At 40.1% G+C, this 15,947-nt stretch overlaps 1 protein-coding gene across 6 annotated transcripts in view; it reads right to left on the bottom strand.

The window, feature by feature from the left end:
- Nucleotides 1-15,947, bottom strand: part of ARFGEF3 (ARFGEF family member 3) — a 171,348-nt gene that overhangs the window by 122,284 nt on the left and 33,117 nt on the right. For all 6 annotated transcript variants that reach the window (XM_055535739.1, XM_055535742.1, XM_055535740.1 and 3 more), the window contains exons 3-4: nucleotides 4,642-4,723; nucleotides 443-574 (exon numbers count right to left, since the gene is read on the bottom strand). In XM_055535739.1, the coding sequence (XP_055391714.1) occupies nucleotides 443-574; nucleotides 4,642-4,723 (214 nt within the window). The remainder of the gene's footprint in view (nucleotides 1-442; nucleotides 575-4,641; nucleotides 4,724-15,947) is intronic.

The following is a 15,947-nucleotide window of genomic DNA, read 5'->3' as shown; positions in this document are numbered from 1 at the left end:
TTCCTTTCCTTAAATTGACTATTCTACATAGCAGTAATATATATCATTAGGTCTTTGCTTTGTTTTAACATATACAGGCAGGCAGAATGCACAGAATGATCAGGTCTACCCCAAGCTGGAACTACTCCTGTACATTTTCTCAAAAGGTCATAAATCTATTTCCTATACCTTCTCTCAAAGGGCATAAATATATTTAACAACATTTGATACGCAGGATCAGGCCAAAAATCTTACAGATTTGTTGAAATCTGTAAACCAAGTAAACCTTTTTACTTGGTTATCATTTCTGTTCAACAATCAAGGTTATTCTGGGGGACCACAAGCAAGGATAATAATCATATAGTCCAAATGACCACCACATAGAGTCATCTTTAAGATAACAATGAGGGTCAGCAATTTGTCTCCATCACAGTGACGCAAACTGGGAGTGCGTCAAACCCACCTTCATCACTTCCACCTGCAGGTCTTCGTGGAGGGAAGGCGTCACTTTCACAGCGTTCAGGATCTGATTGAGCAGCTGCTTCTCATCAGAGTCCGTTTCCATGGATACAAACCTCTCTTCCGCCAGGAGCTTCTGCAAAGAGGCACAAGACAGTGATCACAGACAGGCTTTCCCCTGCTGCCTCATTCTGCTGTAGCCCAGTATGTACGACGGATAACGTTTCTTACTCGGGAGGCACGTAGCTGGAGGCCATTAGGAAGGAGTTTCCACTCTGTGCCATTAAAATGAAAAATGCATCATGCCTTTGGTAAATGGTTTTTGGCAAAGGGTTTTTCCTGCTATTAGATAATTTACTGTAAATTTTATGAAGTGAAATTCTAATGTGGTAGCCAAATAAGTCGTTTGGTGGGTAGGGATGGAGGATGAATGTGCCAAGGGGAATCCAGCTTCTCACAACAGGCATGTTTGCACACACCCTTTCTGAATGAAGCTTTGTCACAGGAAAGGAGGTTTTATACACAGGTTGATTGTTCATATTTGTACTTTCTAATGTGAGCTATCATTTACCCAGGAATTATTCACGAATGTACAAATCTTAATATATTTTCATCAGAAAATCAATCCCACAAAAACCTAAACAAGAAGATGGTCATTTTCATGAGGTTTCCCAGAAGGCATTACATCTCACAGGACAGCTCTCCTCTACTTGAAAACAACTCATTTTTCATAAAATTCTTTATGAATTGAACCAAACCTTCCTTGCCTAAAACTTGTATGCCCTAGTTGTACCTGGTGCCACACAGATTAAGTTTCTAACATACCTGATCAGCGATGAACTCCACCTAAATCTCTTCTTCACACTAAACCTCCATGGGTGTCATCAAACGTTCTCCACATAACATGGTTTCACAGACACTTTCCTCCTCAACTGGCCTCCGGTGAATTTAACACTTTAAGGGTGGTCTGACAGCAGTGAGCAGGAGCACCCAAAGGTGCATGCTAAGGTGAACATATGGACTCTGGGTGATTAGGCCGTGTCAATGTAGCCTCATCGTTGGTTTTATTTTTTTAAAAAGTATCGTTCCAGGAGTGATGATGGGTGAGGCTATGCATGTGTAGGGGGAAGGAGTATGTGGCAAATCTCTGCACCCTCCTTTCAATTTTACTGTCAAGCTAACACTGCTCTAAAATAGTCTTTTAAAAATAATAACAATAAAAAGATGGCAAGAGTGAAAGAAATGCAGTCTTTGGTGGCCATTGCCCTCCTATTTCAAACCTGGAATTGTTTACCTCTAGAATTCTAGTTGTGTGAGACAATTAAGTGTGTTTACTGCTTAAAATCAAACCAAAAAAACAAATAAAAAACAGTAATACGGAAGTTTAATCACACTCTCAGATCAAATTAGCTTAGTTGTAAATCACAGCACATTTTACGCTGATTCACGCAGAAACCTCATTCTCAAGGGCTGCAATTAAGCTGTTCTTCCCCAATCTGTCCTGAGGCAATTGATTTTTGAGACCCCAGAGTAGGATGGATTTTATATTTATCCCTATTAAATCTGTCCTTGTCCAATGCAGCATGGGGTTGCAACCATGAAGAATTTTTGGAATTCTGATTCATCCAGGGTAATGACTCCCTCTTTTAGCTGAATGTCACTGCAGATCCAGAAAACACATATTTCAAACCTTCTTCTTAGGACTCCCTGAATTCATCTATACAGCTATACCTCATTTTACTGCACTTAGCTTTATTGCCCTTCACAAGTATCATGTTTCTTTATAAACTGCAGGGTTGTGGCAACCGTGTGTCAGTTAAGTCTACTGGCACCATTTTTCCAATAGTTTTTACTCACATAGTGTATCTGTGTCACATTTTGGTAATTCTTGCAATATTTCAAACTTTTTTATTTTTACTCTATTTGTTATAATGATCTGCAATCAGTGCTCTTTGATGTTACTACTATAGCTGGCTGAAGGCTCAGATGATGTTAGCATTTTCTTTTATCAAGAAAGTATTTTTTAGTTAAGGTATGTACATTTTTTTAGACATAATGCTACTGCACACTTAAGAGACTACAGTATGGTATAAACATAACTTTTATATGCACTGGGAAAATGTAAAATCTATGTGGCTCACTCTACTGTAATATCTGCGTTATTACAGTGATTGGGGACTGAACCCACAATATCTCAGAAGTGTCCACTCAAAAGAAATTTTTGACTATGCAGGGCAGCCCAGAGTTAGTTCATATACAAAACCCTGTTGTTTTTTTTTTTTTTAAGTAATAAAGACTAGAAAACTCTAAAAAAAAAAATGCCTTAAAAGTTAATGGTGGGGGGGCTTCCCTGTTAGCTCAGTTGGTAAAAAATCTGCCTGCAATGGAGGAGACCCCAGGTCGATCCCTGGGTCAGAAAGATCCGCTGGAGAAGTGATAGGGTACCCACTCCCGTATTCTTGGGCTTCCCTTGTAGCTCAGCTGGTAAAAAAATCTGTCTGCAATGCGGGAGACCTGGGTTCAATCCCTGGGTTGGGAAGATCCCCTGGAGAAGGGAAAGGCTATCCACTCCAGTATTCTGGCCTGGAGAATTCAGTGGACTGTATAGTCCATGGGGTGGCAAAGAGTCGGACACGACTGAGCGACCTTCACTTATTAATGAGAGGTCACAAGGGATGCTGAGAGGAAGATGCCCGGCCCCCCATGTCAGTGAAGTTCGCATGAAAACATGAGGTTGTAACTTACAGAGTTTGAGGGTTAAAAAAAAAACACAAACACTAAATGGAAAATCTCTGTGATGCTAGAGAAAAGAGAATATAAGTGGCAGGTTGAAACAAACTTCTATTCATTTTCACAGTTACTTTGGAGAAAAGCAAAGAGTTTTTAATAACTGTTTAACTTTTTTAATGTTTAAAAATTTCTAATGTTACTGCATATTGAAATATACATTCTCTAATTCTCTAATGCTAAGGGAAAAACAGTCATAATTTTCTTACTCTTTCATACTTATTGACACTGAAAACGTATTAGAGACCTCTCTAAACTTAAAGAGCAAACTATGAAACAGTAATGTGAAAAGATATCCACCAATGCTACCAATCCATGGCCATGCTGGAAGAATCCCCTGCAGGGCTGAACTCCACAGCACTTGTCACTCAGCCACCAAACCACTTAAGAAGTCAGTGTTTATCTGTACCATTTTTCTAGATTCTACATATATGCATTGATATATGCTGTTTGCTTTTCTCTTTCTGACTGACTTCACTCTGTATAACAGACTCTAGGTTCATCCACATCTCTATGAATGACCTCATTTTGTTCCTTTTAGTAGCTGAATAATATTCTGTTGTGTGTGCACCACACCTTTATCCATGTGTAAAATAGCTAGTGGGAAGCTGCTATGAAGCACAGGAAGCTCAGCTCAGTGCTCTGCGATGACCCAGAGGGGTGGAATGAGGGGTTGGGGTGGAGGCTGGTCCAAGAGGGAGGGGATATATGTATACATATGACTGATTTACTTCACTGTATGCAGAAATTAACACAACATATAAAGCAATTTATTCCAATTTTAAAAATCCTTTTTAAAAAGTCAATGTATTTATACAGCCAACAACTCTGCACCTTTGGAATTAGACTTACTACATATGGTGCAAAACAGAATGAACAAATGCTCAGAGAAGGAAGTGTATTTGTGCAATTTGACCTTTCTGATTAGACAAAATTTCTTTTTTCTTCCCAATCTCGTTCTGGAAACAAAACATTCACCAACTTAACTGTAGACTAGAAGACAAACCAAAATCATTCCAGCTTACCACCATTGCTCATGACACAGAACCACAGATGCTGGATGCATTTAAGATCTGAGCTGGTACAGAACTTGAGGTGTCTTTCTTGGAGTCCCTTCCTCTCCTAAAAGTTAGGTGTCATAAAAAATATTTCATTGCTATGTGGGCTTAGCAGAGTCTCCAAGAGTCAATGTCTGACCATGTATGCTCAGCAAGATAACGCTGTGCACAGAGAAATGCTGGTCAAGAAAAGAAAATCGTTATCCTCTCTGGTTATTACACAGTTCAATCAATTTCTGTTGGGGTGTTTAAACAGCTACAATTTAGAATGGTAACTATTTGCTCTTTCAATGCCAAGGTGGTCTGTCAATTTCTCTCATCCTGTTGCGGTAAGCACAGGATGTATTGTATACTGTACCTGTATCCCTGCCAAGGCATGTTGAGCCAGCTTCACATTCTTGGATTCCAAAGCCAACTGGAGGGGCAGCAGGCATTTCTCCCTGGCAACACATAAATAAGGACCATATGTGAGCTCAGCAAGGCTGGCAGCCAAAGGATGCAAGCCTACACACCCACCCTCAAATGCCACCACACACGTACACTGAACTATGACCAGTAATGAAACTGTACCTGGAGTGAAAAAAAAAAAAAAAAAAGAAAAAAACAGCAAAAATGCTGTGCAGAAATCATAGCGTACCAGCAGCTCGTCTTCTTGAGATAGCTATAGAGAACACACACACAAGGACTCAAACAATTGTTTTGGTGAACTAGTCATCACATGGTAAGTCCCTTACCAGTCCATGAACATGCCTTGCTCTTTCCCAAAGTAACATAATTAACTGTATTCAGTACACCTGGGGTGTAACCCTAGAAAGCACTGTTTATATAGATTTCTATGCCTTTGCTCAGGCCTCTCCCCAACCTAGCGAGTGAGGACATCATCACCTGGACTACTCTGCCTCATCAATATAAATTGAAATTTGATACACTTGTCAATTTCTCCCCAATTCAAAGTGTTTCTTAATCAGCTGTAACTTTTAAAAAATTTTACGTATTGATTTTTGTCTGTGCTGGGTCTTCATTGCTGCACGGGCTTTTCTCTTGTTGAAGCAAGTGGAGGCTACTCTCTAGTTGTGGTGCGCAGGCTTCGCATTGCTGTGGCTTCTCTTGTTGCAACGATTGGCGCTAGGTGAGTGGGCTTCAGTAGTTGTGGCGCGTGGGCTCTGTAGTTGCAGCTCCCAGGCTCTAGAGCATGGCTCAACAGCTGTGGAGCACAGGCTTTGTTGCCCCATGGCATGTGGGATCCTCCTGGACCGAGGATCAAACCCACATCTACATTGGCAGGCGGATTCTTTACCACTGAGCCATTAGGGAAGCTCCACCTATAATTTTTGAATTAGCTCTTTGTCACCATGAGGGTGACCTAAATTTTGTGATGGGGCTTAATAAATGTGTTTTCAAAGCAGAAATACAATCAAACCACCAACAGCTTGGACCCATGAGAAGTACCTGACATCAAGTGAAAGACAAAAACAAAAAAAGCTTGAAAGCTACTTGCATATTTTGAAGCTTAAGAAAAAAATAACTGGGCACTAAAATATATCAGGAATAAACCAAGAGGACTACAAAGAGAAACCTATTTTTCTGTAAGAAGCATTCACTCTAAATAATTAAACAACAGACCAAGAATTTTAATCAACCCATTATTTCCCCACAGACTTACACTGGCACAACAAATGAAATGTTACTTAATTTTACCAGGCTCCTCCACCCTCACTTAAATCAGAGCAGCCTCATTTTATCTCTTTTATATTTTCAGCATAAACTGAAAGATTCATTGACTTTAGAGACTGTGAAAGCCACAGGGTAAGATTACACGATTTCGTCTTTAGGGGGAAAAGCGTCACTGATGTAGAACACAATGAAACAGAAAGTTAATTATAGCTCTGATTCCTTCCTGTCCACCCTGCCGTTTTTTTCGTGGAATCCTCCATCAGCAGCTCCATGACAGATGGAGACAGACCCAGGCACTCCCCCTAATGCCAGCCACAAAGAAAAAACCAGACTATCAGAATGAACATTTTGCCTTCCTGATCTTTCTCAGTGTCCCCTTACTAAGCCAAAGTTACAGTACTCCATTTTATATGACAATTGTTTCACAGTATAACCATTTTTCATTAATACAACCTTTGACAGGTGGATAAATTACCCAATGGTGTCACTTCCTGTTGGGTGGCTATAATTTTCTCGCTATTATCATGATCTTCAGCTTGTCTCGGTTATAAGGCAAGCATTGCTATGCAGTCAAGTGAAAGCAGGAATAGCTAATTTCCCCAATTTTATTTCTGTTGCTTAATCATAACCAGTTTATAAGCTTGGAAAAATTAATTGGAAGTGTGAAAGTCAAGTGAGAATCACTAATAATGGGCTTGTTGTGTTCGTGCTCAATCATGTCCGACTCTTTGCAACCCCATGGATTGTAGCATTCCAGGCTTCTCTGTCCGTGGAATTTTCCAGGCAAGAATATTGGAGTGGGTTGCCATTTCCTACTGGAGGAGATCTTCATGCTGCAGGGATCGAACCCATGTCTCTTGTGTTTCCTGCATTGGCAGGCAAATTCTTCACCACTGTGCTACCTGGGAAGCCCCTAATAATGGGCTGATTGAGTACTAACAGAAGAACTATAGAGGTTCTAATGAGGTGGATGAAACTGGAGCCTATTATACAGAGTGAAGTAAGCCAGAAAGAAAAACACCAATACAGTATACTAACGCATATATATGGAATTTAGACAGATGGTAACAATAACCCTGTATACGAGACAGCAAAAGAGACACTGATGTATAGAACAGTCTTTTGGACTCTGTGGGAGAGGGAGAGGGTGGGATGATTTGGGAGAATGGCATTGAAACATGTATAATATCATTTATATGAAACGAGTCGCCAGTCCAGGTTTGATGCACGATACTGGATGCCTGGGGCTGGTGCACTGGGACGACCCAGAGGGATGGTATGGGGAGGGACGTGGGAGGAGGGTTCAGGATGGGGAAGACATGTATACCTGTGGTGGATTCACTTTGATATATGGCAAAACCAATACAATATTGTAAAGTTAAAAAATAAAATTAAAAAAAAAAAGAAACAATCAAATTTCCACCAGGATTAATTGACTGTGAAAGAACTTTATCTCAAATTTTTGCAGTCAGATCTGCCAATGAGGGCATGGTAGCTGTGGGCAGACAAGGAGGTCCAAAACTCCTATAGTCTCATAGCCTGGAGCAGGGACAGTCTCTGTTGAGTGGCTGCGTGCTGAAAATGCACAAATATTACATATTTCTCACCAAGGCATCAAACAAGAGTGGATGCCACATTCAGCAGTACAAGGATCTTCCTAGAATGCTGAAACCCCTGAGCTCTGGGGAGTAGTAGTATGTTTGCAGATAAACTGCAGCATGCCCATACTGCTCTGCCACTGACTGTATGAGTCCTTGAAATCCTCATCACCTTCCCTTACCTACTTCTAAACTCACACCATTTGTACTGCAGATTGGAACTAGACTACTGATAAATGCCAGCACTACCAGGTCCCACCACGATTCCAGGGAACACCTCTGAACTGCTCCCCAAGCCAGTCATGGTCATCAGGAAGAACCGGAAGATGTAATTGGCTCGGCTAGGATTTGGTCTTACCGCAAGGTATCATCATTTAGTGGAAAAACTATGCGCTGTGGAATCACACAGATCTGGATTGAAACCTTAACAATTCTAAAGTTGTGCAATCTTAGTCAAGACACTTAACTATTAAATTTTAGCTTCACAATCCATAGAAGAAGCATCTTAAGACCAATCCTGCAGTACACAAAATGTGTATCAAGGATTGGAGAACTTTTTATGGAAAAAGAAGCTGATAAAGATTACATCAAGCATTGAAGACCATATGATCTCTGTGCTCAGTACTCAACTCTGCCATAGCCCAAATCTGTCATAGACAACATGCTGATAAATGAGCATGGCTATGTTCCAAAAACAGGCAACAGGCCAGATATGGTCTGCCGGCTAGTTTGCCCAGCCCTGATATACACAAAGGCCCAGCAGAGACCATGATTTAAAGCACAGGATAACAAGATCCAATCTTGTAGTATCCAGAAAGATTTTTGCATAGGACATGGAGCATGGGTCTTGGAGGGGTCTAAGCAAGGCCAATTGTAGCACCAAGTTTTCTCTTAGAAAATCAGTGCTTTAAGGAAGCAGACAGAGGGAGTTCATCCAGGTACCAAACCAAGGCACTCCATCCATCCAGTTATCCATCCAACTAACACTTGAGAGTCTGCTATGTGCAAAGCACTGTCATGAAAAGACCCAACAAGGAACAAGATAGAACAGATACTTTCTTTCATTTTATGCATAGAAGGAAAAGGAATAAAAATTACTTATTGTTTTGTGATTAAATCTACCAGTCACTTCAACCTTAAAATGGGCATTCTTACCCTTGTTTCATATTTGAGAAAATAGAGTTTCAGAGAGATTTGATAGCCTGCCCAAGGTTACACAGCTAAAATCTACTGGAAACAATCCGAACAGAAATCCATCTCACTCCCAAGACCAAGTTTCTTCCAACACCCTTTGGTGTCAAAAGATGAGAGCAAAGCTAGAATAGTTCTGTTTCTTAATCTTTTCTCAATCATGAACACAAAAAGATCCTCTTCCTAGATAAGTATATGAATCATTTCAGGGGATTCATAGTTCTCCCCCTTCCCCTGGGCTTTCCTGGTGGCTCAGTGGTAAAGAATCCACCTGCAATGCAGGAGATAAGAGTTAGATCCCTGGTTGGGAAGATCCCCTGGAAAAGGACATGGCAACCCACTCTAGTATTCTTGCCCGGGGAATACCACAGACAGAGGATCCTGGTGGGCTACAGTCCATACATAGGGTCACAAAGAGTCGGACATGACTGAAGTGACTGAGCACATACATAGGTCCCCCCAAACTCTAACTCCACATCGATCCCAAGTTAAGAGCTCCTGCTTTCAGGAGAAAGGACCTGCCCAACAAGACAGAAACTTCCGTGTGTCAGAGGAGAGGCTGGGTTCCCTGGGCTCAGTCCCAGTAGGATAAAAAGCTTTGAAGTACTGTTACACTGAGCCCTGAAGCAAGGGAGAGAGAGAGGGGGGTGTATATGGGGGGCAGGGGGGGGTGTGGTGGTATGTGTGGGGGTGGGTGGGTGTGTTGGTGTGGGTGGGTGGATGGGTGTGTGCTGAGGGGGTTGACAAATCTCAGGATTCATGACCTCTCAGCCCCAGAAACCCCCTAAATTAGTATCATGAGCCTCAAATCAGGACTGTAACAGGAAACGAACACATGTGGGGCCCAGCTGATTACACGGCTTGCTCTCTGATATTATAAAAATCCTTCTGCCTTAATTTTTTAAGCGATTTTAATAAAAGAATAACAGGCTTGTTAATTGAGTCTCAGGATGAAATGTATAATGAAGATGCAACGTGGCACACACTCGGGCCCCTTTGCAGACTGTTTTGGAATAAATCGCCTTTTGATCCTTCTAGATGCTGCCTCATTGGGGAACAGGCACACCAAAACCAACATTCAGTTACATGAAGGGATTATTCTTTATGCATGGGCATGTATAAGTTCATGCTGGCCTAACTGAATAAAGATGGTGGCCCCAGGTTTCATGCCCTGGCATGTCATTATTTCTTAAAGAAGAATGATTAGCAGCTCTGCACACGCACAAGGAAGACATCATCCTGTGACAGTGTCTGGTCATGGCGAGGAAACTAAGCCTATCTCTTTAACTGTGTTGTCACAGTTCACAGACCAGCTTTATTGGGCCAAGATAACAATGGACAGAGGGAAATTCAAATAGGTGAATGGGGGAAAGTTAGATTTATCAAATATTACCTTTTAATATGAGCACAAAAATGAGCTTCATGTAACACCAAATACATTTGCAAGTTTTAGGTTGACTCTTTTTTGATGCACTGCCTGGGATGGAGCAAAAAGATACCTTAGATTTCTGAGGTCTGCTGAGGCTCTATAACTCTAGGATTCTATGATCAAAGCCATTTGATCACTGAATAACTGTCTGGATTCCTTCACATATAACCACAGCTCTGATGGAACACCAGTGACCTGTAAATCCCAAGTACCTGTTCATATTACCATACTGACAATCTTATTATGAAGAGATTTAATTGTCAACAAAACTAAGGGAGGTTAGATTTCCTGTCCAAGGTCACATGTTTGTAAATGACAGGGCTGTAATTTACATATTTTTAAACAGGTTTTTTCTTCAACTTTTTATTTTGTTTCGGGGTATAACTAATTAAGAGTGTTGTGGTAGTTTCAGGTGAACAGCAAAAGGACTCAGCTGCACATACACATGCATCCATTCTCCCCCAAACTCCCCTCCCATCCAGGCTGCCACATAACATTGAACAGAATTTCCTGTGTTACACAGTAGGTTCTTTTTGGTTATCCATTTTAAGTCCATCCAACTCCCCAACTCCTCATCCCTTCCTCTCGTCCCTTCTCACCAGCAACCATAAGTTTGTTCTCTAAGTCTGTGAGTCTCTTTCTGTTTTATAAGTTCATTTGAATCCTTCCGTATTAGATTCCACATATAAGGGATGTCTTCTTCTCTGTCTGACTTATTAGAGCTGTGATTTAAATTTAGACCATCTGTCTTCAAAACCCCTGTTCTCTGGCCTCTGCCAGCAGACAACTCCCCATTGCCTGTGGTATATGCCACACTACTCTACAAAGAACAATCCCGGTGCCCACCAGAATGGGATGGGTATTGAATAAATAAATAACCTTACTGTGCAGGTCGTTCATGGAACAATGCGTCACATTTGATGGTTGGAATGCAGTTATGAAAAGGTACACACAGTTTGGATGAATGGGATACATCCGGTTTGGGATCTAGCTGCTGGGTTCCATGACAGCCATCACTTTTCCTAGTTTGAGTACAGAAGGTTTTCAGCCCTCTGTTGTAACATTCGAGATGTTATTATTTGTGTTTATGAATATTGATGCTTTCAACAGTTTGCATCAACACTGATGAATTTTCATTGACTAAGCTTTTGCCAGAGCCAATTCATGGAGCCAGTTGGAACTGAACTGGTTCTTTGATTGATTTTTTTTCTGCAATGCAGTTAAATTGTTTCTCTTTTATTTCTATTTTCACTCCTAGGTTAATGCAATCATCTTCATCAGTAACCTCTATATTGAACAACAAAGATTGGATTCCTCCTTCAGGAACTGTTCTAGGTCTGAGGGATACAACTGTGAACAACATAAAATCCCACTTCTGCAAGATTTTGAGATGCCTTGGCAAGCCTATTGCGATTATTAAGTAGAACACGCTGCTGCTACTGCTAAGTCACTTCAGTCATGTCCGACTCTGTGCGACCCCATAGATGGCAGCCCACCAGGCTATCCCGTCCCTGGGATTCTCCAGGCAAGAACACTGAAACTCTTATTTTCTGTATATTGGGAAGGGTTGAATGTGCATAATTTTACATGATACACTGTTAAAAAGAATCTTAAATAGATAATCAGCAAGGTTCTGTTGTATAGCACAGGGAACTACACTATCTTGTAATAACCTATCAGGGAAAAGCATCTGAAAAAGAATATACAGATGTATACCTGAATCATTTTGCTGTTCACCTGAAACTAACACAACATTGTAAATCAACTATATTTCAATATAACTTTTAAGAAAATCCTAAATCATACAGTTATGTTCATGTCTGCGTGCTCAGTAGTCTCTGACTCTTCGTGACCCTGTGGACTGTAGCCCGCCAGGCTCCTCCGTCCACAGAGTTTTCCAGGCATGAATGCTGGAGTGGGTTGCCATTCCCTACTCCAGGGGATCTTCCCCATCCAGGTATTAAATCCGTCTCGTGTGTCTCCTGCACTGGCAGGCAGATTCTTTATCACTGTGCCACCTGGGAAGCCCACGGTTGTCCTCCTATTTTCTCCCAAAATATACCTTTTTTATATTTCATTATAAATGGCCTACATGTACATTAAAAAATCCAAACAATCCAGAGAGACGCAGCTATGAAAATCAATCAGGGCGCTACCTAAGAAAGAGCTGGGCTGAATGCTGATGATGGGTATGTCCACACAGTGGCATAGAGGAGCTTTCATTTTCTTTGTATTAATATTTTATATTTGTATTAATTTTAATAACTCTAGAGTAGATGGATATAATCTGAAGAAAATATTTTTAAAAATTTTATTGAAGTATAGTTGCTTTACAATGTTATTTCTGCCATACCGCAAAGTGAATCAGATACATGCATACACATATCCCCCTTTTCTTGGATTTCCTTCCCATTTAGGTCACTTCAGAGCATAGCGTTGCCTGTGCTATACAGTAGGTTCTCCTTATTTATCTGTTTTATACACAGTAGTGTGTATATGTCAGTCCCAATCTCCCAATTCACCCTGCTGCTTCTTAGTAGTGTCAGTCGTGTCTGACTCTGTGTGACCCCACGGACTGTAGCCCACCAGGCTCCTCTGTCCATAAAATTCTCCAGACATGAATACTGGAGTGGGTTGCCATGCCCTCCTCCAGAGGATCCTCCCAACCCTGGGGTCAAACCCGGGCCTATGGCATTGCAGGCAGATTCTTTATCATCAGAGCCTCCAGGGAAGCCCCCAATTCACTCTACCCTTACTTAAAAGCTTTCGCACAGCAAAGGAAATCATAAATGAAACGAAAAGACAACCCTCAGAACTGGAGAAAATATTTGCAAAAGCAGCAGCTGACAGGGGCTTAATCTCCAAAATATACAAATAGTCTCATGCAGCTCAACACCAAAAAAAGAATCCAATCAAAAATTGGATGGAAGACCTAAATAGAAGATGGAAGACCTAAATAGGAAGACCTAAATTTCTCTAAAGAAGACACACAGATGGCTAAGAGGCACATGAAAAGATACTCAACATCACTAACTATTGGAGAAATTAAAAACTACAATGAGATGTTACCTCACACTAGTCAGAACAGTCATCAATAAATCTGAAGAAAATATTTACAAAGCCACAAAGTCACTAAGCTCCTCACACAAATGGACATCACAGTATTTCCTTCTCTAGTTCATCTCAAAACAGTGAGTGAATTTGTACATACACAGAGAAAATATTAAATACGGAACTCGTTTCCTTCCTGGCACTTATATCTACAGTCCAAAATGTTCTTTTAGGCAGTTACACCTACTGCTCTTGTTCATGAACCCCCATTTACCTGATGGGCATCACTATGCTAATAGGTTTGCTTTTGTAATGAGAGGACAACTGCAGGTGGTAAAGTAGGTTATCAATCACCTGAACATTTAAAAATACCATCTAGATTTTTATCCTTGCTATTTAATATGTCTAATTTAAAAAATAAGCTGTAAAGGACTAGAAAGCAACATAAAGACAAAAACATTTTGTAATACTATTATGATAGGGAAATGGGTTTACCTTTTTCATTTTAAAGTTTTCATCTAATATTCTTGCAATATTTTAAAAATATAAAACACAATAGGTCAAGAAGATGTAAATTTTTCATTTCGAAAAAAATTTCCATATGACTTAAAGACATGTGTTATATATAACACTGTGTCAGTTTAATGCCTACAACAAAATGATTTGCTACATGTATATGTTATAAAATAGCTACCACAATAAGTTTAGTTAATAAGAATCACCTCACATAGCTAAAATTCTTCCTTCCTTGAAGATCTATTCTCATAGTAACCTTCAAATACATTATACATATTGTTACAGTCAGCATGCTGTACATTATATCCCCACAGCTTATTTATTTTTGAAAAAAATTAAATGTGGCTAGGTATTTTCACCTGCAATCTAGGATTATCAATACTACTTCTACCAAAAGATACAAGTTCTGTGTAATCAAGAGGAGAAACACTAAAGCATATGCTATGTCCAGCACAAAGTCTTATATCCAATGGAATGGGAATACCACTTGATTTGGTCTTTTTTTTTTTAACTGGACTTGTTTATCTTTATAAACTCAACCAATCTTTAAATGGACTTATTGTTAACACTTCTTAGGCATTTCCCATTTATTTGTTTATTCATCCAGTAAAAATAAATAAGTAAATAAATAAATCAAGTGGTATTCCCATTCTTTTGGATATAAGATTTTGTGCTGGACATAGCATACTGGATTTTTTTTTACTTTGAATTGCATGTTCTATGACTTTCAACTATAGGATTCCTAACTAATATAAGGGAGGGTGGCAGTGGATGTCAGATTATGCCACACACCAGGCTAAGGGCTTAGGCACACAATCTCTTTTAAGCCACTCACCAACCCAAGGAGGAGAAATGAACATTATCAACATTTACTGATGAGGGAGGTGGAGGGGAGAGAGGAACTCTCACTCTTGAACAAGGACCACAGCAGCAATGGACCCCTGAACTCAAACTCTTTGGCAGCATGTGAGGTGAATGGTTACCACTTAATTCTCAAACCTTGTGCATTTCACACAGGGCAAGACTGTGAAGCACCCTTCATAAGGAAACGCCCTTCCTTCTGTCCATGGTCAATCCATCCTTATACTTCCTCACATTCTCTCCCACAGCGATCATTCACACGTGAAATTTTAGATCTTTCCACTTATAAATCCTTCCTCACCTCCATCAATACACTTCTCAGTTCCTCATATAATCACTGTGGCACCATGGAAAGATTTTACTCTTTAATTCTGACATCTAAAACAATCTGTAAAAGTATCTCAAGAACTTAAAAATACTAGTATGCTTTAGGGGAATGAGAAGGTGGGACAAATTGAGACAGGAGCATGACATATATACACTACCATGGGTAAGTGAAGTGAGTGAAAATCGCTCAGTTGTGTCCGACTCTTTGTGATCCCATAGACTGCAGCCCGCCAGGCTCCTCTGTCCATGGAATTCTCCAGGCAAGAATACTGGAGTGGGTTGCCCTTTCCTTCTCCAACCATGTGTAAAGTAGATAGCTAATGGGAAGCTGCTGAATGGCACAGGGAGCTCAGCTCAGAGCTCTGTGATGACCTCTAGAGCTAGGATAAGGGGGTGGTGGGAGGGAAGCTCAAGAGGGAAGAGATACGTATACATATGGCTGACTTACGATGTTGTTCAGCAGAAACTAACATTATGTTGTAAAGCAATTAAACTCCAATTAAAAAAAAAACACATTAAGAAAAATATTAGCATGCTTTGACCTAGGATTTTCTTTTTCTATTAACTTTTTGTAAAGAAATCAGAGATCTAGCAAAATCTCAAGTGCAAAGATTTATCTGTAGTTTTATTAATAAAGTAAATAAGCCTAAATAAATTCTAGCATATCTCTGAAATGGAATAACTTAAAATATCTTGAAAAGTTTTTATTAACACAGGAAAATGCTTTGAAATGTCAAAGAAATTAAAAATGAGAATACAATGGAGAAAATATATCATACCATGGTCCTACACTTGAATTAAAGCATATACACATACAAGTGAGTGGAGGAGAGAGACTGGAAAGAAATTGCTCAAAAACTCCTCTAGAATTTGTCTCTGTCTTTGGGGAACATGGATAGTTTTGGCTTTATTATTTATATGTTTCAACATTTAAAATCTTTTAATAGTAAAATAGACTACCTTTAGAAATAGAGAGGAAGTGAAGCTAGCCCTCTCCTACCTGTGCATAAATGCCCA

Source organism: Bubalus kerabau, chromosome 9 (assembly GCF_029407905.1).
Source record: "Bubalus kerabau isolate K-KA32 ecotype Philippines breed swamp buffalo chromosome 9, PCC_UOA_SB_1v2, whole genome shotgun sequence".
Taxonomy (NCBI): domain Eukaryota; kingdom Metazoa; phylum Chordata; class Mammalia; order Artiodactyla; family Bovidae; genus Bubalus; species Bubalus kerabau.
This window is presented reverse-complemented; position numbering and strand designations above follow the sequence as displayed.